This window comes from Hemiscyllium ocellatum, chromosome 1 (assembly GCF_020745735.1).
Source record: "Hemiscyllium ocellatum isolate sHemOce1 chromosome 1, sHemOce1.pat.X.cur, whole genome shotgun sequence".
In the NCBI taxonomy this organism is placed as follows: Eukaryota; Metazoa; Chordata; class Chondrichthyes; order Orectolobiformes; family Hemiscylliidae; genus Hemiscyllium; species Hemiscyllium ocellatum.
Genome location: NC_083401.1, coordinates 131,370,423 through 131,392,332, shown reverse-complemented (window position 1 = coordinate 131,392,332; position 21,910 = coordinate 131,370,423). Strand labels below are relative to the sequence as shown.

Sequence of the window (21,910 nt, the reverse complement as noted above, 5' to 3'; positions counted from 1 at the left end):
AAAATATTGACTCTCCTGCTCCTCAGATGCTGCCCGACCTGCTGTGCTTTTCCAGCTCCACACTTTTTGATTCTGATCTCCTGCATCTGCAGTCCTCACTTTCTCTAAGTCTTACTGTTTGAACATCTACATGCAACTGGATGTGGTGCTCAGTAATGCGAGCTGGCGAGCATGCCAAACAGTTTGGCCAAATTATTTTTGCTTGTTCTCTATTGTTTAGGCCATATATTTCAGTTGTCTATTTGTTCTGTTGATTGCTGTTGAATGTCAACTCTTAATTTGATTACAGCTTTAACTATTTGAGTTGCCATCCTGAAGCATACAAGGCAGCAAGTTTCCCTTACTGTTGTCTTTCATTGACACATGCTTGTATTAGCACGCATTAAGCGTTGCTCTACTGCCTTGGATCTTTTGTCTAATGCATGTTGTAGTTTTGGAGTTGCCTATTTCTGTCCCATCACGTAGTTTAATATCAATTGCAAAGTTTGACTTGGAACAGGAGTGGTCCTAACAAGCATTTGCTGGGCACGGCACCCACCTCTTTTCCCACTCTGACGTGACTGCTGTAACAATATGTTGGAGGTTAGACACCACTCTGTCAGTAGCAAGGACCATGCCACGCAGCAAGCCTGGGAGCTTTAGCTATGCTGATTAGTGTCAGACAATGGACGCTCTCAGGTGCTACCTGCCATGTCACTACCCACTTTATTCCTTCCCTTGGCCTCTTGCACATGGACCCAAACCCCTCACCAAGACTCCAGACTGGACCAGATCTTCCATTTGGCATGATTGTTTGTAATTGGTAGCTACTACACCCCTTTGGCAGCACTGGTACTGCACAGCTGCCAGATATTTGATGGGGCTGTCACTTTCTAAGGTAGAGCGGAGGGAGGAGGGAATGGGGCTTGGGGAGGGTAAGTAAAGGGAGAACAAAGAAGTCTCACCTTAAGGCAGTTAATATTGCTCTCATCTTTAAATCACTGTAATCATGGCCACGCTCACTCACTTACTGTTTTACAGGGTCAGGGGGACAATGGCACCTCATAAAATTCAAACTAAAGATGCACTATGTTCAAGCAATTTATTTTCAATATGGTCTCAAAATGTACTTTAAATCTCTACTTTTTAACAAAACAAGTATCTCTCTTTGCTTGGGAACTTTGCGAAAATGTTTTTTTAATGGAAGTCCAGTGATTACAATTGGCCTTGGATGATAATACAAAGCATTTAATAGAGAATCAACTGCCTGTCTTACAACAGTCTCTTTTAAACTGAAAAGCAAACAGAGAGTAAAGTGTTTTCTGATTTATTAACACTTATTTTGTGCTGTTGCCCAGACAAATGTTAAGTTGTACTCTTAACAATTTACAGGACTTCCTAGTTTTCCACAGACACTTTGCTATCACTTCCTTAAAAAAAGCCTAAGCGGGTTAAACTTGCAGAATCTGTTCTTCCTGAATTTGCATTGGCACCCGTTGACTGGATTATTATTTTACAAACTATCCTCAACTTTTTGGCTGAGAATTAGTTTCATTATTTTACCTGAAGTAAGATGTGCCTGTCTGTGGTATGGCCGTTTCTGCTTTGTTGCCCTTTATAACAGATGGCATTGTTTCTGTTCCTGATCAATTGGCACTACAATAACAGTGTATCACGATGCCTGAGTGAAAATTCATCAAATAACCAAAGAATGAACATTTTATAAGTATTTAGTTGAGCAATAATTATTATTGTTGAAAATGTGTTGCTGGTTAAAGCACAGCCGGTCAGGCAACATCCAAGGAATAGGAAATTCGACGTTTCGGGCATAAGCCCTTCATCAGTGCTTATGCCCGAAATGTCGAATTTCCTATTCCTTGGATGCTGCCTGACTGGCTGTGCTTTAACCAGCAACACATTTTCAACTGTGGTCTCCAGCATCTGCAGACCTCATTTTTTACCCAATAATTATTATTGGTGATTTAATTTTAAACAAGTGTGGCTTCCACTAATACACTTGTAAAGTAAATACACAACAAGAGGGCAGATTCTCGGAAAATGCAAGGAGTTGAAAATAATTGCATTTTAAAGTACCATTCTTGTGGAACATTCAACTGTTACTGTCAGGAAACTATGGCTTGAGGTCAAAGGTTGCTAGGAAGGATACGATCAGTGCCAGGGAACAACACAGCGCCTCTGATCATTTCTCCCATGATGCACCCCACTGACCAGTTATCAACTGAAAATAAAATGGAAGGAAGGATAATTAACCAAAGCAGATCAACCAACAAACATGGTGACTACAGCTACCACAATACAGAAAACCAATGAAAACTATCACTTTTTTTTAAGAAGCTCTGCATATTTATGACATATCTTAAGAACTCACAGTGGAAACAGAAATGAATGATCATTTCCCCTGAAATAAAACCACTTTGCAGTTTCAATGTATTATGAACAACCAGTGGAGTTAGTCATTCTTCAGGAGGGAGTTTGAGGTAATTCAACTAATTGCTTTTGTGGTATCCTACAAATATTCTGTGAAACAAATAACCATTTGAAAAGAGGATTCCAAAGGTCTTCACAGGCAATCAATTATTTTGTTTACTGACCAGACACATGCTGCATGCAGTGCTCTCTAGAGAGTGCACATTTGGATTGAAGTGAAGGTCTTGGTCCAATCAGCCAGAAAATCTCTGCTGCTAGTGCATTTAGTTCATCAATTATTCCTGCTTTTCACACCAAGTATACAAAGATTGAAAGTGTTCCATTTGAATATAGCCCAGTGTCAGAAATTTGTAGCTTTCAAGTCCAGATCATCTAATTTATGATAATTTCTAATCGAGAAATTGGTGCCTGAATCTGATTTTATGACTTTTGCATTTACAGTCCATTGTTTAATAAAGGTTTTAAAATGGCTAGACTTCAGTTTGGAGCTTTTATTTAAATGCCATCCTGCCTTTGTATGTTTTTGTTAATAATATTATATATCCCAATTGTGATCGTAGGCAGATCAGAAAATAGGAAGAGGCCCCTTGAATTTGTTGCTTAATTGATCACTGTTGAGCAATACCTTAATTCCATCCAATCACTTTGGCTTGTTACTTGACAGAGAAAAAAACAGTTTTGAAGTTGGCAATTGAACTGACCAGCATTTTGCAGGTTAGAATTCTAAACTATCATTACCATTTGTATGGAGACAAGCTTCCTGCCAGCATCTCTGAATGATCTAGCTCAAATTTTAATATATGCCCATTTCCTTGTCTCTGCTGCAAAATGAATAGTTTACTTACACCATTTTAGCTTTTCATCTATTGAAACAGTTCATCTGAATCACCCCTTCATCTTCTACATTTCAGTGATTACAATATAACCCTTATGGCCAATATCATTTGGTGAATCTTTACTGCACTCCCTCAAACCTAATTTATCCTATCAGAAATGGGGCAACCAGAACTGAACACAATACTCCAGATGGTGCTTTAACCAGAATTCTGTGCAGCTGTAACATGATTTTCACTCCACTGTATTCCAATCCCTTTGAAATAAAGGTCAACTTTTCATTAGCCTTTGAAATTATTTTTGTTTGTTCGCTAGCTTTTAAGGATTTCTATACTTGAACTCCTTATTCTTTCTGCTTATTTACAATTCAAATGTTTAGAAAATATGACCATCTGTCTTGCTTAGGTCCAAAGTAAATGAACTCTCTCTGAGTGAACAGTTCTGGATTGAACACATTTGCCACAATATTTTCCAACTTATTTACTCCAAAAGTGGATCTTTACATAAGGCTGTACCTGTCTACACTATTTACTGTATCATCCAAATTAGTGTTGTCACCAAAGTTAGAAATATGGCTTTTTTCCCTCAGCTGAGTGATTTGTATGTGTAGGGAACAGGAGTGGACATATCACTGAGGAAAACCACCCCTCCCACACATCCTACCTTTTTCAGTAAATATCCATAACCCCATCTCTTCATATCAATGTAATCAGCAACAATGCCATAGAGGAGAAATTCCTGGGGTGTGTTCAAGATGGTTTTCTGGCTCAATACACTGAAGAACTAACAAGACTGGGTACTGTGTAATGAGAAAGGAATAATTGCAATCTAGCTGTGCATACCCCATGAGAGACCACGTTATCATAGAAAGATGGAGAGTAGCAACATTAATTCTGAGATTCAGGTTCTGAATCTAAATAAAGGAAACTACAATGGTATGGGGCACCATTTGGCTATGATAAATTGGGAAATTAATCTTACAGATATGATAGTGAATAAGTAATCACAAACATTTAAAGAACACATAGAACAACTACAACAATTGTTCATTCCTGTCAAGCATAAAAGTAAAATAGGAAAGGTGACCTGACCATGGCTATCAAAGGAAATTAAGAACAGTATTAGATCAAAGGAAGGCCCATACAAATCAGCCAAAAATACCCAGCAGACCTGAAAACTGGGAACAGTTTAGATTTCAACAAAGGGATTGATTAAGATGGGAAAATAGAACATGAGAGCAAGTTTGTGAGGAACATAAAAACTGATTGTAAAAGCTTCTATACATATGTGAAGGGGAAAAGATTAGAGAAGACAAAGGTAGCTCCCTTATAATCAGAAGCCCAGAAGTTATAATGAGGAACAAAGAGATGGCAGCTATCACCTTAAGTCTTGATAAATAATTAAAGCTGTTACAAGGTTCAACCACATTTCATTTTAATTAATCGAATTACGTAATTCTAGAAAAAAATCGAAAGCATGTTTCTCTCACAAATTTTAAACTCTGTTTTAATCTTTGGCCAAATTCTTAAAAACAACTTTTTCACTTCAAATGTTTACAAACGTTTTTGCCAAATTGGTCCCAAATAGTCAACTACATGGAACCAAAAGGTGTACCTTAATTTATGTTTAGTGACATTAAAGTATCTCAGGCGTGCGAAGCAGAGTTGAAAGTATATAATGAAACTTTATGATTAGGAGCAGATAGCAAGAACTCACAGGGGCAGCCCCATGATTTTCCGTTCACTGACCCAGCAATGGTTATGTTTTTAATGAGCCTTTACAATAGAGACTTTGGTCCTGCATAAAAAATTCAATTCAACTTTTCATTTCTTTGTCAATTTTCCAAATGCTACGACAAATAGAATGATATGTTAATTTGGATTAGAATGTATTCACCTACAATATTCGAACTTTCAGAATCTAAAATGGAACAAACAGCAAGCAGCAACAACCTACTTTGTCCCTGAGCTTTCAGGGTCTGCAGACTAGTTTGGGGACCCATGCATTAATAGAAAGAAAATCATGGGTAGTGCACATCCAAATATCTAAATATCTGGGTTCTGATAAAAAGATATCAACCTGAAATATTAATTCTGTTTCTCTTTCCACAGATGCTGCTCAGCTTGCTAAGTGTTTCCAGCAATTACAATTTTCACTTTAAGTTTATATTGGTTTGTCCCAATATACACTACTGGCAGACATGTGTCCTGTGTTGGGACAACAAAAATGACCCCATGCGATTCTAAAATTAATAACATATGTGACTTTAGGCACTTGAGTTCTGCATCTTTGAGAAGACATCACTATAGAATGTGACTTGTTGTGATCAGCTTTTAACAACTTTATTCCCAGTAATTCACAGGCAGAACTAAGATATAGAAGAAAGGCAGAGCAGTGTCTAAATTGAAATGCTACAAATTTACAGAATATTTGCTTCACAGACCAGAGGTTATTACAGCTTTTAACCACTTCTAACTTTTCCATGCTCTTTCAAATGCGTAATAGTGATATTTGAAGTTAAATGCTGAGATTATATACAGTATTCACTTTCATAATGAATCATCAAATTAAATCATTTTCAATAACAAAAATGATTATAATGTACAGTTTAACTTTTGAGGATTAATTATCTTTATCTTGTTTTTATTTCAGTTAATGCACAAGCTTGAGCAACAAAACCTGACATTGCAAACACTGAACAATAATTGAAATGTTACATTACAGTTTTAATATCTAAAAAGATGAAAGATTGCTCTGCTGCAGAAAAGTGGGGGTAATGGCTCTTGCAGCTAACCATACATCTGATGCCGTATTTTCTAAAACATCATTCTAGAATAGTTTAAATTAGTTTTACTGGAAATAGTAGGCATGTCTGCAAATTGCTGTAATAATGGGATCATATTGAGAATCAGTTTGAATACTTCAACTATATTGCCTTTTAACTGAAGCAATCTTTTATTTGTCTCCATGAGCAAGTTCAAGAACTGTTCCCATGAGCAAGGATGTATGTTATACAGAAACAGTTTGCTAGTCACTCCACTGTTCAGAGAATTAGCTAGACATGTTAGCAATCAAAATTAAGTTGATGAAAGAAACCTCTCATTCACCTGCTGCTGTAATGCACTTTGCCAACTGAAGGTTTCAAATGATATCGGTGAGAAGTGAGGAATGCAGTAAGGGAAGGACCAGAATTATTCATTTTAAAAACAAACACCTTTTGTGTCTTAAACTTTAACGTATTTTAAAAGGTGAAAGGTAATCCAGGTTATAGACTTCCATAAACAACTAAAGATGGATAGATCGATAAATAGACAGATATTGAAGAACACTATTGTATAATCTCGACCAATTCTACAAACACCTGACACACAAGACAAAATTGTTAGAATTAATTTGTAGCCACATTGTTCAAGCAGTCTTTCCCACTGAAATATTGACAGAAATTATGGACAGTGAACATTAACCGTTTGTGAATAAAATCTGAGCAGAGACAGAGACTGTATATTCCTTGACTGGCTGCAGCTGCCCTCTGCTGTTCAAAAAAGGTAAGTTAAAAGATTTACTTGTGTGATTGTACAAAAAAGGGTCAGAAATTAATTTGTTTTCTCTATTGAATAACTCAAGATTTTTAACAGCCAAAATGTTATTTTAAGGCATATGCAATAATGAAATTATGTTACCAGTGGAAATACTTAAACCTTTACAGTAGAAAAGGTTAATAATTGTTATGAAAGAAATATGGCAATAAATATACATTTTGCAATAACACATTTTTATTTTCATGTGTTAACTATAAATGCATAGATGAATCTTCATTTGCTTGAAAACTACTTTGGTTAATTAATGTAACTCAAATGGCTACAGATGCTATCCAGATCTCACTATTCTATTTAACACATTATATTTATATGTGTATTTGATGGTTCTACTGTTAATGCAAGCAATCGTTGAAGAGGACGTGCTGAGGTTGTCATCTGTTATATTGCTTTACTAGGTCCTTTGCAGTTTATCATAATTACAGTAACTATAAATCATCAGTTATGATAAATATCCAGGCAGCAATATTTTTTTCAGGCTATAACATAGCTGGAGTGGTCAAACTTGAACAATTGGTATGCAAGGTTACCAATAATTTCTGAAGGACTGTTCAGAAAGGAGGATGGGAGTACAGCTGATGTAATAAATGACAGATATTACTTATGGAAGAGACATCTCAGTTAAAAAATAATTCCAGACCCTTTTTGGAGTAAACTTTCTTTGTCACTTGCCTAATCTGACAGAGCAGTTCTGTGCTAGAACACAGCAGATTTTCATTGCATTGCAAGCAGTGAAATCAGGATCAGATGGGTTTTGTAATAAGTGGAAGCTTCACACTGTGAGATTATTGCCCAGGTGCTAAAAACAAAGTGGTAGATCTAATTTGTCAAATCGAATCACGTGGTGAGGTCTTTCTGAGAAAGCTTCTTCTAAACTAAACAAACTCCTCTTAATATTGTCAATAGAGTTTGTTTTACAAGTATCAATCTCTAAAATATTTCTGAAATAAAAAAAATCCACCTTTTTGGTTGATATATATTTCAAACAAAACATAACACAGTGTCTGCAGAACTATTGACATCCAAAAACACTCAAGCAAGTAATTTTGAACTACAGCCACTGTTTTAATGTAGGAAATGCAACTGCTAATTTATTCATGACAAATTCCCCTCAAAGAACAATATTACAATCTGTTTTTAGTGATGTTGATTGAATGACAAATATGAGCAAGACCACTGAGAATAACTTCTTTGAAAAAAGGTGTCAGAAATCTCTCACAAACCACTTAAGAGGAGAGGTGAGGCCTCATATTTAACATTTCATCTAAGATACAACACAACGCCCCTCAGTAATGCAATGGTTTGCTAATCTAAATTGCATGCTTCAATCCCAGGTGGCCAACTTGAACCTATCATCTTTTAACTACAAAGCAAAAGTGCTATCAACTGAATCATAGCTGAGATGGCCTCCTAACTTGAAAGGGGAAAAAAAAACAGAAAAGAGAAATCAATGTTACTGACCATTACACCCCATTGTCTAGTAAAGCAAGTAAAACAATGACTGAGTTGATAGATTAAGGTGTTAGCTTTGCTTCTGTGCTAGTACTCTCACCTCTTAAGAGGATTGAGGGTTCGTATCCCACTGAATACGCTTAACATAATGCTAACTGACATTTCACTTCAACCCCACAAGAGAACATGGAATATCTGAAGACAGAGTTAAAAATCACACAACACCAGGTTATAGTCCAACACGTTTACTTGGAAACACTATCTTTTGGAGCACTGCTCCTTCATCAGGTTCAACAGGTCAGCCACCTGATAAAGGAGCAGCGTTCCGAAAGCTAATGCTTCCAATTAAACCTCTTCGGCTATAACCTGGTGTTGTGTGATCTTTTACTTTGTTCACCCCAGTCCAACACCAGCATCCCCAAATCATATCTGAAGACAAATGGGAAAGCTCTCCTTAGAATCCTGGTCAATATTTATCTCTTAACCAGCATCATTAAGATGGATTATCTGGTCACTATTGTTTGTGGCATGGTGCTACGTGATGATTGGCTGTTTCCAATGTTGCAGCAGTGATGACACTTTGAAATGATTAATGGGCTTTAAAGCACTTTGTGTATATTTAGTTAAAAATCACACAACACCAGGTGTGTATATCTAGGTTTATGAAAGATCACACATAAATGCAAGTTCCATGTTTTAAGAAAGAGTTGTGCTCAAATCCATGCTCAGTTGATATTTGGCATGTATTCATGAATGCTTGCAAATTGATAGTGTACACAAATTGTGGAACAAGCAGAAAGATAAAAATGCCCAGAAATGCTATCAAGCATGCAAGTTCACAATTTGTTAGATAAGCAATAGTTTCTTTTCTCATCACTGCATTAATGAAATGGCAAAATATTCAGGAGATTCCAGGCCATTATAACATAGTGCAAGCTGCTATACCACACTCAAATCTGGGATATCCAAGTAGCAATGTTGATACATGGCTTTTGTAGCCATTTCTATCATTGACACATTGGTGCACAACATGGTCTAAAATTTTATAGCGGGTTCCAGAAAACTGTGAAGGTGAAGTTTTCACAAACCAACCCAACCAATGAGTATTTCCTGCTTCTTAACAAAACAGCCACAAAATCCTTGGCAAAGTAACAAATGAAAGGCTTAAAGCAGTGCTGACTGAAAGTAAAGGATGGGAATGTAGGAACGAATGTATAACAGACGGGTAGCAGGTACTAAGTAAGAGAATTATGGCACAGTAAAAGACAAGACAGTTCCGCTGATCTATGCCACACAATATCCATAGAACAGTACAGCCCAGGAATGGGCCCTTTTGCCCAAGGTGTTGTGCCAAACATGATGCCAAATGAAGTTAATCCCTTCTGCCTGCCCTTGAACTATATCCCTTTATTCTTTCCATAATCACGTGCTTATCTAAAATTCCCTTAAATACCTCGATCACCACCGCCTCAACAGTGTGATTCAGACTCCTACTACTCTCTGTGTAAAATACCCACCCCTCATGTCTCCTTTGAACTTTCCCCCTCTCACCTTTAATGCATACCCCTAGTATTAGACATCTCAACTCTGGGAAAAAGATTCAATTGACAATAATACCATGGCTCAGTGAAACTGTCAAATTCATAAAATTGCCTAATTACAGGCCGGCGAAAGCAGATTGTCATACTTGAAAATGTTATTTGAGGGTCTCCAGAATGAATTAGATAACATACTTGCTAGGGAAAGCATTTTCTGAATAAACTAGATGTGGTCAACAGTAAAACATTGCAGACAAGTAAAAGGAATTGAGTGACATAACCTCCAAGAATAGTAATGAAATTTACAGGTGATTTTCAACAAAACCCAGGAATAGTACTGAGCTCTGTATTCAACACGTTCACAATCAACAAGGAACAAATCAAATAGGGAAGGTGAAGACCACCTGGACTTTTTGGTCTCCAAAGAAGAAACTTGACAGGAGACTCCACACAGCAGGATAAAATGATGAACTATACAGAACAGCTCAATTCAAGACATTCACTTTGAAGATAAATCATGAAAATAGGATGAAGACAGCAATGAATGGGTTCCAGCTCATAAAAGCTGAATCACTGACTGATATTAGCCATTCTCTTACATAAGAAGGGTATGGAAAAAATAAAACATTTTGTCTAAGATTTAACATTTTTTAAAAAATTGTCATTCAATATGAGTTACTGAAAACTAAAGGCCCTGTTATAATTTGATACAATAATTTTAATCACAAATAATTCACTCAACCAGGAGTAACTGAAGTGGGGGAGGACAGGGGCAGGCCATTTAATTCCAATACAAACACCTTATAGTTAGAAATACACTCAACAGCAGGGAATTTAGTATAACAAAATTATTCAAACTTTCTTTCTGGTTTTTTCTAGGAATATTTGTTTGGTTATTGATTGTTCAAGTTATAAAAAATAGTGAACCACATTAGGGTTAGTGTTTTGAGTTGAGAATCAAGATTGACAATTTTCTGGTGCCTTTTCACCTTAAGGCAGACAACAGTCTAATGATTCGCTGCCTCCTCATATTCATGATGTCTGACTGCAGCCCAGCATGACCCATGGTGGTTGTATACACAACAGGGGACCCAACAGCTTGAGACCTTAGCTTCTAACTATCTTCCTGCTCTTAAAGGCAGTATGTTCCTCTTAAAGGGAATCTATGCTGAATCACAGGAGGCAGCTACTTGGTACCAACATTGCAAATGGAGAGAAAAAGCATTGTGGCACTAAAAGCCTTAGCAATCAAAGTCCACAGGGAAAAATACACCATTTGTCCATGGAACCAGGACATAAGGACACACTAAAAGGAAGTGGAAGTAAATAATCACAGAATTCAATAACTGGAGTCTGGTCTCAAGGTCTTAACAGGGCTCATGCCCGAAACATCGATTCTCCTGCTCCTTGGATGCTGCCTGACCTGCTGCACTTTTCCAGCAACACATTTTCAGCTCAAGGTCTTAATAGTCATGCCAGAAGTAATTGAATGATCTTCCAGAGATCATCAGTGAATGAATCTTCAAAGGACCCACTAAATTGTCATGCTGCTCAATGCACCAACCTCTGCCACTCACCCAGGGGCGCTCCCTAGCATTCAGAACTTGTGCCTAATATTCACATCCTTAGTCTCCCAAGGGTGTCAGCTTTTGCAGCCTCCAATTGCATCCAGCTGCTCATTCATGGCACACATATCACTCAACCCAACAGAACAGAATGATGGAGGGTCCTCACTTTCTCCTGCAGGACTAGATGGCATGAAATGCATGGAAGCAGCAGGCAATTGGCAAGGTCTTGGCACACCTTTAACCCCTGAGCCCAAATGACGTCATGCTGCTCCACATCATGGAACTAGTTTGAACAGAAGCCATACAAATGCATCAGTGAGACTTCAACATCACAGCTTGCTCCTGCCTCACACCCCAATTCAACACACCTCATCCTATTCATACCATATGGAATGAGCATGGGGAATGAATATTGTTCATGGTATCAACATGGTGACATGGCATCAGCATATATTCTTGACTTCCACCCCATGCCCCTAACCATCCAACCTCATATATCTGATATTGTACTTTCAGACTTCCAAGGGCAGATGTATGATTAGTCACAGCCACACTAGGAGGAAGAAATTTTCACTAAGCCTCCGAGGAAGAAGGACTCAGACACTGACTCTGTGCAAATGTTAGACATTCCTATAGAGTCAGCACTGGCTGTCATGGGTCATACAGTCATAGTCATAGAGATATACAGCACAGAAACAGACCCTTTACTCCAACTTATCCAAGTCGACCAGCTATCATATATAAATTTAGTCCCATTTGGCCCATTTCCCTCTAAACCCTTCTTATCCATATACCCGTCCAGATGCCTTCTAAATGTTGCAATTGTACCAGCCTCCATCACTTTCTCTGGCAGTTCATTCCATTCATACACCACCCTCTGCATGAAAAAGTTGCCCCGTAGGTCTCTTTTAAAACTTTCCCCTCTCACCCTAAACCTATACCCTCCAGTTCTGGACTCTCCCCACCCTGGGGAAAAGACCTTGCCTATTTACCCTGTCCATGCCCCTCATGGTTTTATCCACTGGGTACAAGTGGACTATAGCCAGGTCAGTGGTAAGGTCAGTTCACCTACCAGCTCCTGTGAGGGTCAGGTCACAGATGAGTTTGATGAGGACTTCAGTGAGGCGACCCACTGAATAATGTGGTTAAACAGACTCAGTAAGTTGTTTGATACATTGGCAAGCCTACTAGACACCATCCTGTTACTGTCAAAAATCACGGAGAGGTCCAACTCTAACATGGCACAGGGCATCACTCTGAATTTCCAGCCCATCCTTTCCACGGTGGCAATGGTGCCTAACTCCATGCCAGCAGCAGACCTGCTTGGTTGCCTACTGTTTCATCTTTCCATTACAGTAAAAACTAAAGCCACACATACATCAGAGTGCAGCAATGCAGCTCAGGGTCTATCCAATCCAAGCTGGTTCCCATGCAGGTTTAGTCTCCTCCTCTCAAGGCTGTGAAATTCAATACTCAAGGCTGTTTGCTGGCACTCCTGCCTGTGCACTTTTTATCTTGCAATAGATTATTGTGGTTGCTAAGAGACACTGCCCTGGGGAAGAGACAGTGGCTCCTTGGAGTATGAAACAATCTGTCTTCACTCAAAATAGCAGCCTTATGCTACCATCACAACAACTCTGCCAGAGCCTGTGGTGTTGACTCTCAGCCTGCCAACTCCGACTGCTGCTAAACATAGACGTGCAGTCCAATGCCAATGCCAGAGTTGCTTAAAGTCATCCTACAAGACTATCTGCAGTGTCCCCCAGTGGAAGTCTTCCCCCCACCCCCCTAGTAATGCTCTAATCAATGAAGGCACCATTGCGGAGGAGCACTGGGACAGGCAAAGACATCCACACGATTGTGGTTGGCAGAAACCACAACGGCCAGCATTCTATCAATGTGCAGGCAGTGTGTGAAAATGCACAATATTCCATATTGAGGAATGTCTATTATCTCGGCAGCAGCCACTGCATCCCCATTGTTGGGGCAGACAACATACAAAGGGTTGCTAGAAGTGTTGCCCAGTCCTACCTGGAAAGATCCAAACATGCAGTAAATTAGTGCCACTATGACCTTTACAGTCACTGGCTGTGCCATCCTTGACTTGATGCCAGGGTGAAAGAAGTGGCACAGTTCTGTAACAGCTTCCTTAGTTGCCTCAGACATTGAACTTTGGTGAAATGTTGGTAGGACATGTGCTCTCTAAAATCCCTTAGATAGCAGGACTTCGTGTAATTTATTAATTTGGTCTAATGCTAATCATGTAAGTGCTATTGATTGGTATTTGGTTCACTAAGGTCTCTTCTGGAGGGAAAACCACCATCCTTACCTGGACTGGCTTTCCAGAACACCTCTGACCAGACCACAAGCATGACCCAGAGCCATGATCTGTCATTCTAACTTGCTGCTTCACTCCCAGTCTGACTTCCAATATTGTTCCAATGAAATTTGAGGAATAGAATCTCATCTTTCCATGATACACTTTCAGCCTTTTCGATTCAGTACAAAGTTCAACAACGTCAGGCCATAATCTCTGTCCCATTTTGTTTCCTTTCTTCTTCCAGTTTATCTTTTCCATTTGTTTGTTTCCAGTTGAAAGCTGTTTCTGATTTTGTCACTCACACCTCCAACCCATATTCTATCTCTTTCCTTGTCCCACCACTCTGCTGCGCCTCGTCTCTTCTGCCATTTAATCCCTTTTGTCTCCCACCCTGCACAGATCTTTTGTTTTCTTTCCCTCCTTCACCTACTTAGCTGACTCCACACTTGCTCAAAACCTGTTACATCCTTAACCTTTCCCAATTTTGATAATTTCCCAGTGAAGTTGGGAATCCTGCCTGAACGGTCCAATGGAAGCCAGTAGCTCACACAGTTATGTGGTTATGGTTTTCCCCAAATTAATGAATTTGTGGCAAGAAGGAATCCACATTGTCCAAATAAAGGCAGCTCACAAGCTGGAGGATCAATGCAAAATCCTCAAGCATCAAAATAGACTACATGCCGCCTTTTTAGTCAAATAGAGGCGCTGTCCTGCCAATGTTCCTTATATATAAATGCAGCAAATGGCTTCAGCAACTGGACCAAAAATGTAATGGTGGAACCTCTCAGTAGGATAACCTATGGCTGCTATCAGAGGGGAAAAGTCGCACAACCTGGAAATGACCGGATGCAGTAAAAATGTCAGAACTATTCTTGTCTGCCTGCAAAAGGAACTCCAGAGAAAGCGGTCCTGGCTAGCAGTACTGCTTTTGAACTCTTTTTGTTCCCTCTGCCTGTCCAAAGTGTAGGCCCCACCCAGGTCTGCTGCTGGGAAGCAGCCTCCATGGCACTGACCCCCAGGGACCCAGAGGCTAACTGCAGAATTTACAGCACTAGGCCAAAGTCGGCCTTTGATGAGGTTAATTGGCTACCTCTTGCTAGAGAGAGTCTAATCCAACCACTCCTCCATTCCATTTCCAGGAATATGGGATTCCTTACTATTGCACAAATGCCTGGCTTCACACAGAAGCTTTGAAGTCTTTCAGCATCTGCTATATCATTCTTTTGCATCTTGGAACATCCTAGATAGAACCAAGTAAAAGCAAAATATTGCAAATGCTGGAAATCTGAAATAACAGAAAGTGCCGGAGAAACCCTGGATCTGACAACATCTGTGGAGAGAGAAACAGAGTTAATACTTCGAGGATGACTTTTCTTTAGAATACTGATTCCTCAGTCCTAAGGAAGATCATATTGAACTCAAAATAACTCTCTCCACAGATGCTATTATGTCTGTTGAGTTTCTCCAGCACTTCCTATTTTCATTATAGATAGTAGCAAACCAGGAATCATAGCAACAATCAGATCGCAGATGGTGGTGGATTGTTTGGAGGGGAGGGCAGGTGGGGTAGTGTGTGTAGTCCTTCATACTGCTGCAAATGAGTGAAGCAGCGTTGTGCCCAAAATTGCTATTCATTGGGGTAGCACTGCATTGGAAAACTAGGACAAGGCAGACCGTCATTAAGGAAAGGTACTTCTGCATGCAATTGCATACGGATGGACACCATAAGCTGTCACCTTGGTTTACCTCTGTGTACATTCACACTGTGTATGCTAACATCTGAATTGGCATGGCGTTTAGTGCAATTCATCTCAAAAGCATGCGCTATGGATGCCATTTTGGTCAAGGGCACTTATCATACACCAGTGCTAAAGGGCTACTATCTCACTTGATAGAAGCCTAGTTTTCTTAAAAGTTTCATAACTTCTAGTTCCAAAATGTAATTTTTGAAAGAGGCCTGATACAGCCAAAAATGGCTACAGATGTAAGTTAAGTGGCTAAAGGGAGAGACCCACGTCATTCCTATGGATACAAAGAGAGCTTCAAATAGCAGCCCTTCAAAGAGGGAAGAGGCAAGTCAAAACAGATTAGATGGTGATCACTTGTGACTACAAAGATAACATGGAGCTGATGACTCCATGCTCAACAGCAAGCCTGTAGCGTATGTCCCAAACTGGAGACACACTCTGTGATTTTCCCTTTGAAGGAAAGACATGGACAGAGCCAGCTTTAATCTAGAATGGTTCTTTGGGTGTGACTTTCACAGCACATGAATATTTGAAGTCACAGCCAAAGAACCATTCTCAAGTGACCCCTGTGTTGCAGGTAAAGACTGTCTTCCACTCTGAGTATTAAAAGTCAGCTACCTGGCAGCTAGACAAATGGGAAGAGGTCGACAAATGAGTTCTCTCTAAATGTGAGTGCTGCAACTTAATAATGTTTCAAAGGCATCTGAACGACAGAACCTCAATCAATCTGCTAAACAAAAGATTGTGAAAAACTGTTCAACTATCAATATCAGTGTGAACAGTATTCTCTAATGTATTGGCTGCAATGTTCAACTACCTGATCTTTGCAAACAATTCAGAGATTGTTTTTGTCTTTTGTCTTTGTGGAGTCATTTCTTTGTTTATAATATGTATGTATATGTGTAATGTTCCTAACTCTTCTTGCATTGAGTAATGATTAACATTTTTCTTTGTCAACTCACGAAACATGAACAACCTGAAATAGATGGATTTTCAATCAGTAAGGGTATCAGGAGTTAAAGGGAAAAGGTGGGAAAGTATTGAGAATTATCAGATAGATCAGGATCTCACTGATTGTCTGGACAGACTTGATGGGCAAATGGCTTGTTTCTGCTCCTTTGCATTATGGTCTTGCAACTCCTTTTCAACATAAGTCTTTCTGGATCTGGGAGAAAGGTGTCCAAAGTTAAATTAATGTGTTGCAATCAACCAAGAGGCGGTTGCATGATAAAAGGGAGCTTAATAAGGAACCAAGTGGTTTACGTGTAACAAGTTAAACAGCCATTTTGTTTTTTAAAAAGCCTTTGTTAGAAACTCTCCAAAAGCATTTCAACTCAAATGGTGTAGAATGGCAGAAATTGCCTAAACTTTCCTAACCGGGAGTATTTGGTGGTTATGAATATCAGACAATATAAAAAATAACTGAACTTAGATGAAAGTCAAAGACTGCAATACAGAACTATCAATATCTTGTGAGAATTCTAAGATGCTTTCTCTACTGGGACGCTAGTGAGTAGCTTAAAGTTTACAGGGCAGCATTCGTTCACATTTTCAGAGTGTTAGCAATTCTGAAGGTAGAATAATTAAACATATGTTAAGAACAAGCATGTAATATATCTTGCCACATTTCTGCACCAAATGCTAAGTGTTTTTGTGAAAGAAACGTTTCTGATATCAATTTGTCACATGACAAATGGACTACAAGGTGGCTGTGCAATTAAAAAAAAAGAACCACAGTTGCTTACAATTTATTTTTCATTCATCTGACCTTAAAGATAGGCATCAAAAAGCAATGATTAGCTGCTGCAAGCAGCGCAAGGATACAGTCCCTTCCTGGAAAGAGGATTTTGTGGCGGACCATTTCTCCCATAATGCATCCCACAGACCAAATATCCACTATACGGGTTTAGAGAATGGGTGATAACAAGAAGTTATAATTAGAATCATGAATATCATATTTGAAGTGAACATTATTATGGAAGAAAAAATATATAACAATTGAAGGCCACAGGAAGTATCTACCCAAAATCCTGAAAGTTAAACAAACTTACAAGAGGATTAATCAAGATAATGCACCAATACTAGATGTTTTTTTCATGTCTTGATTTAAAATAAGAATAAACAAGTTTAGAGTAAATATTTCAAATCACTAGCTGGCCATTCTAAGCTAAGTGCCAACAAGGTCTGGGGAAGTTGTAGTCTAAATTCTGCACTAAAATTAATATTCATCCATATTTGTTTATGACAATGCAGCCAAAAACACAAAATGAACAAGTAAATTATAACTTCTGCAGAACATAATATAATAAAACATTGGTTGGTAACAGGAAATAGGAGTACGCAGCACCATTGGTGGTTTATTAGCAGAGAATGCCCTGTGTATTGCAATGTAAATACATCTCATATCTGAAATAATTGCTTTCACTCTGACAACAGAGGGTAAAGAAGATAGTCAATTATCATTTATCTCCACTTTACCATGTCAGAATCTGTCAAATATTATTCTAAAGTGTTATGAATCATTTATTAATATTTTATGTGTATTTTCAATCATAGTGCAAGTTTTAACTGAGTCAAAATGCTGACATAGTCAGTCTCCCATAATGTTAGAGAAATTGCTTATTTTTCTTTCGATCCCAAATTCAGTGTATACTGAATATATCTTTATTTATTTGTAAGGATTTTATTTCTAAAAATGTTTTCTAGATTTAGGCTGAGAAAACAACATTTACTGACCCATCCTCATTTCTCTTTGAAGGTGGTGGTAGGTCTTCTGTTTGAATTTTTGCTGTCTTTTGTGGTGATGGTGTTAACTCATAATAACCACACAACCTCCAACTAATGCAGTTAAGTGGGCTGCTTTTCTAACTGCTGCACTTACCAACATCTGCTCTTTGACAGGTAATTTCTTCCATTACTCAATACTCTACAGTACCATGCAGTCACCAGACAGAGTTGACTGAAGATTCTGATGAAAGGTCACAGAGCAGAAATGTTCTCTCTCTGCACAGTTGCTTCTTAACCCGTTGAGTGTTTTTATTTCCAGCATCTTCAGTTTTTTATTTGAAAGTTGGTAAGTTCATCTCACCAAGCCAAGACTTTATGGCCACCAATTGCAGTATTTAGCTGGGATGTCCAGTCTTTTGAATCAGAGCCCTCCTCTCTGACCTATCAGCTCCCCCCCCAAACCATTCACCTATTGTACTCTTTGTTACCTTCTCCCCAGCCCCAAACTGCATCCTCTCCCCCCTCCCCGTCCAATTTATCTCTCCACCCTGGAGGCTTCCTGCCTCTATTCCTGATGAAGGACTTTTGCCCGAAGCATCAATTTTCCTGCTCCTTGGATGCTGCCTGACCTGCTGTGCTTTGCCAGCACCACTCTGATCTAAACTTGGGTTTCCAGCATCTGCAGTCCTCACTTTTGCCTTGCTTAATTGCCAAAAACCTTTTTGTCAGTTCTCAGGCAGGTGGCTAGATGGTACTGCAGATCATTACCTTGAATTAAGCTACCACATTTGGATAAAGCAATTACTTTATATCAAATCATTTGGTAAGAAAAAGGTTTAAAATACCTATTTTTTTAAAGTCAATGGAATGTTCAAAGTATGTATGACATGATGGTATGTTCTGTGCATTACAAAACTGAACAATGTAAAATATGATTGTTCAGTAAAGATCTCACCATTTTCTTTGTACCCCATCCCCAGAATTACTTCTGGTGCTCTATAATAACGGGTTACTACATAGGGAGTCATCATGAAGCTTGTTCCGGCAGTCCTTGCCAGGCCAAAGTCAAGGATTTTCAGTGTGCAGTCTGACTTTACCACAATGTTGCTGGGTTTTAGATCCTGTGAATATAGAATAATAAATCAAAGTACAAAATAATTTATCAGCTTTCTGACACTTATATCACTAGCAGTTATTTATTTCCAAAGTACTAAAACTGAATTCCAGTTCTCGGACTACCTGAAAGAGATTTGTGTTCACATTCTCTGGATTGTCATTCCAGCCCTATTACTGCTCCAGTTACTAGTCCAGTAACATAACCATGACCAGAGAAGCATTGGGGCTGAAACTTAAGGGCCCTGTTGTGGTACAGTCGTGAATTCCTATCCATGAACCGGGAGGTCTGGGTTCAAGCGCCCCTGCTCCAGAGGTGTGTGTACTAACATCTCTGAACAGGTTGATGAGAAAAATAGGTTAGTGCTGAAATTTAACTTACCAGTTGGTGGGGACAGGGGAGAGATGTATGCAGGACTGTATGCTCCATTTCATAGTCTAAAAGGAACAAGGGGCTATGTAGGGTATTATCATTAGCCTAGTAATCCAAAGATACAGGCCAATGCTTTGGGGGGCAGATCCAGGACAGATGGTGAAATCCTATTCTAAATCCTTTTCAATGAAAGTCAATGTACCATTTGCCTTGCTAATTTCTTGCTGCATCTGCCTGTCTATTTTCAATGACTGGTGTACAAGGTCACAGAGATCTCTTTGTATACCTACATTATCCACTATATCACTACTTAAATAACACTCTTCCTTTCTCTGTTTCACACCAAAGTGTATAACTTTACATTTGGCCATGTTTTATTGTATATGCCAAGTGTTTGCCCACTCTCTCTCCACTAGTCTGAATCGCCTCAAAGCCTCCTTGCATCCTCCTCACAACTCACAATCACACGCAGTTTTATGTTATCAGCAAACTTCAAAATGTTGCATTTGGTTTCTTCATCCAAGCCAATTATATATATCGTCAATAGCTGGAGCCCAAGCACTGCTCCTTGCAGTACCTCATTAGTCACTGCCTGCCACTCAGGAAAAGATTCATTTAGTCCTCCACTCAGTTTCCTGTCTGTCAATCAATTCTAAATCCATGCCAACATATTAACCCCTATCTCACGTGCTTTCATTTTGCGTACTAACTTCCCATTAGTGACCTTGTCAAAAGACTTCTGAAAGTCCAAACACACCACATCCACTGATTATCCCTGATCTATTCCAAAAGTTGCATCATCAAAAACCTCCAGTAGCATTGTCAAGCATGATTTGCCTTTCACAAACCCACGCTATCTTTGTATAATTCCATTGATGCTTTCCAAATGCACATTCTCATGGCTTTTATAACAGACTCTTGCGCTTTATAATGATGTTAGGCTAAATGATCTATAATTATGTTTTGTTCTTTCCCTCCCGTTTTAAATAATGCAGCTACATTTTCAACCCTTTAATTTATAGGAACTGCTCCAGAGCCCATAGAACTTTTACCACCAATAATTGCAGGCCACTTCCTTTAGTGCTCTGAGCTGCAGATTTTAAGGCCTGAGTAATTTGTCAGCCTTTGACACCATTAATTTCCCTAGCACCATCTTCTTACTATTACTCATTTCCTTCAATTATGCTCTCATACTAGGCCCTTGGTTTCCCCAACATTTCTGGAAAATTACGTGTACCTTATTTTTTGAAGACAGAACTAAAATATGTGTTCATTTCTTCTGACATTTCTTTGTTCCCCATTATAATGTCCCTGGCTTCTGACTGACGGATTTGGCTTGATATTATTATAGAAGATTTTATAGTCAGTTTATATGCTGTCTTGAATTTTATTCTCATATTCTATTTTCTCTCTCTTGATCCATGTTTTTGTCCTCTTTTGTTGAATTCTAAAATGCTCCGAATCATCAAGCTTGCTGCTTTTTCTAACGATTTTATACATATCATCTTTGGATCTAATACCATTTCTAACTTCTTTTGTAAGCCACGGATAAGCTACCCTTGGGATCTAACGTTTAAAATTTACTTCTAACTCCTTGTATTGTGCTTGGAGGACATCACCGTTCCTTTTCCATAGATCATCGGCACCGATATGTATGACGACCACTCTCTGTTCATTCACCCCCTTCAGAAGTCCTGCAGCCAATCCGAGACATCCTGGATCCTGCCATCAGGGAGGCAATATACTAGCCTAGAGTCTGTTTGTGACCACAGAAATGTCTGAAGTGTTCCCCTTGCTACTGAGTAGTTTAGCCCTGTCATTCTTCTTCACCCATCTTGTGTGTCAGAGCCAACCATGAACTTGGCTTCTGCATTCACTTCCTTAGATGTGGAAGGAGTTCATGTCCAAATGCAGCAAGATCTGGACAACAACCTCAAAGCCTATCCCCCATTTACAAGGCTCGTGTCAGAAGTGTGATGGAATGTTCTTCACTTGCCTGCAGAAGTGCAGCTCTAACAGCACTCAAGAAGCTTGACAAAACAGCTCCCTTGATTGGTATTCCATTTGACACCTTCAATATTTACTCTCTACCACTGAAACATATTGGCCACAGTTTATGTACCAATTCCAAAATACACTGCAACAACCCATCAAGGCTTCTTAGGCAGCACCTTCCAAATTATGAGTCGAGTTACAGCGTAAAGACTGCAGTGG

General features: G+C 39.0%; 1 protein-coding gene across 5 annotated transcripts in view; it reads right to left on the bottom strand.

Moving 5' to 3' along the window:
• mapk10 (mitogen-activated protein kinase 10) overlaps positions 1-21,910 on the bottom strand; it is a 125,098-nt gene that overhangs the window by 44,397 nt on the left and 58,791 nt on the right. For 3 of the 5 annotated variants that reach the window (XM_060832037.1, XM_060832044.1, XM_060832053.1), the window contains 2 exons: positions 19,166-19,331; positions 2,147-2,218 (listed from right to left, as the gene is read on the bottom strand). In XM_060832037.1, coding sequence (XP_060688020.1) covers positions 2,147-2,218; positions 19,166-19,331 — 238 coding nt within the window. Of the gene's footprint in view, positions 1-2,146; positions 2,219-17,307; positions 17,380-19,165; positions 19,332-21,910 lie in introns of all 5 variants that reach the window. The other 2 variants (XM_060832071.1, XM_060832062.1) reach the window with 2 other exon arrangements.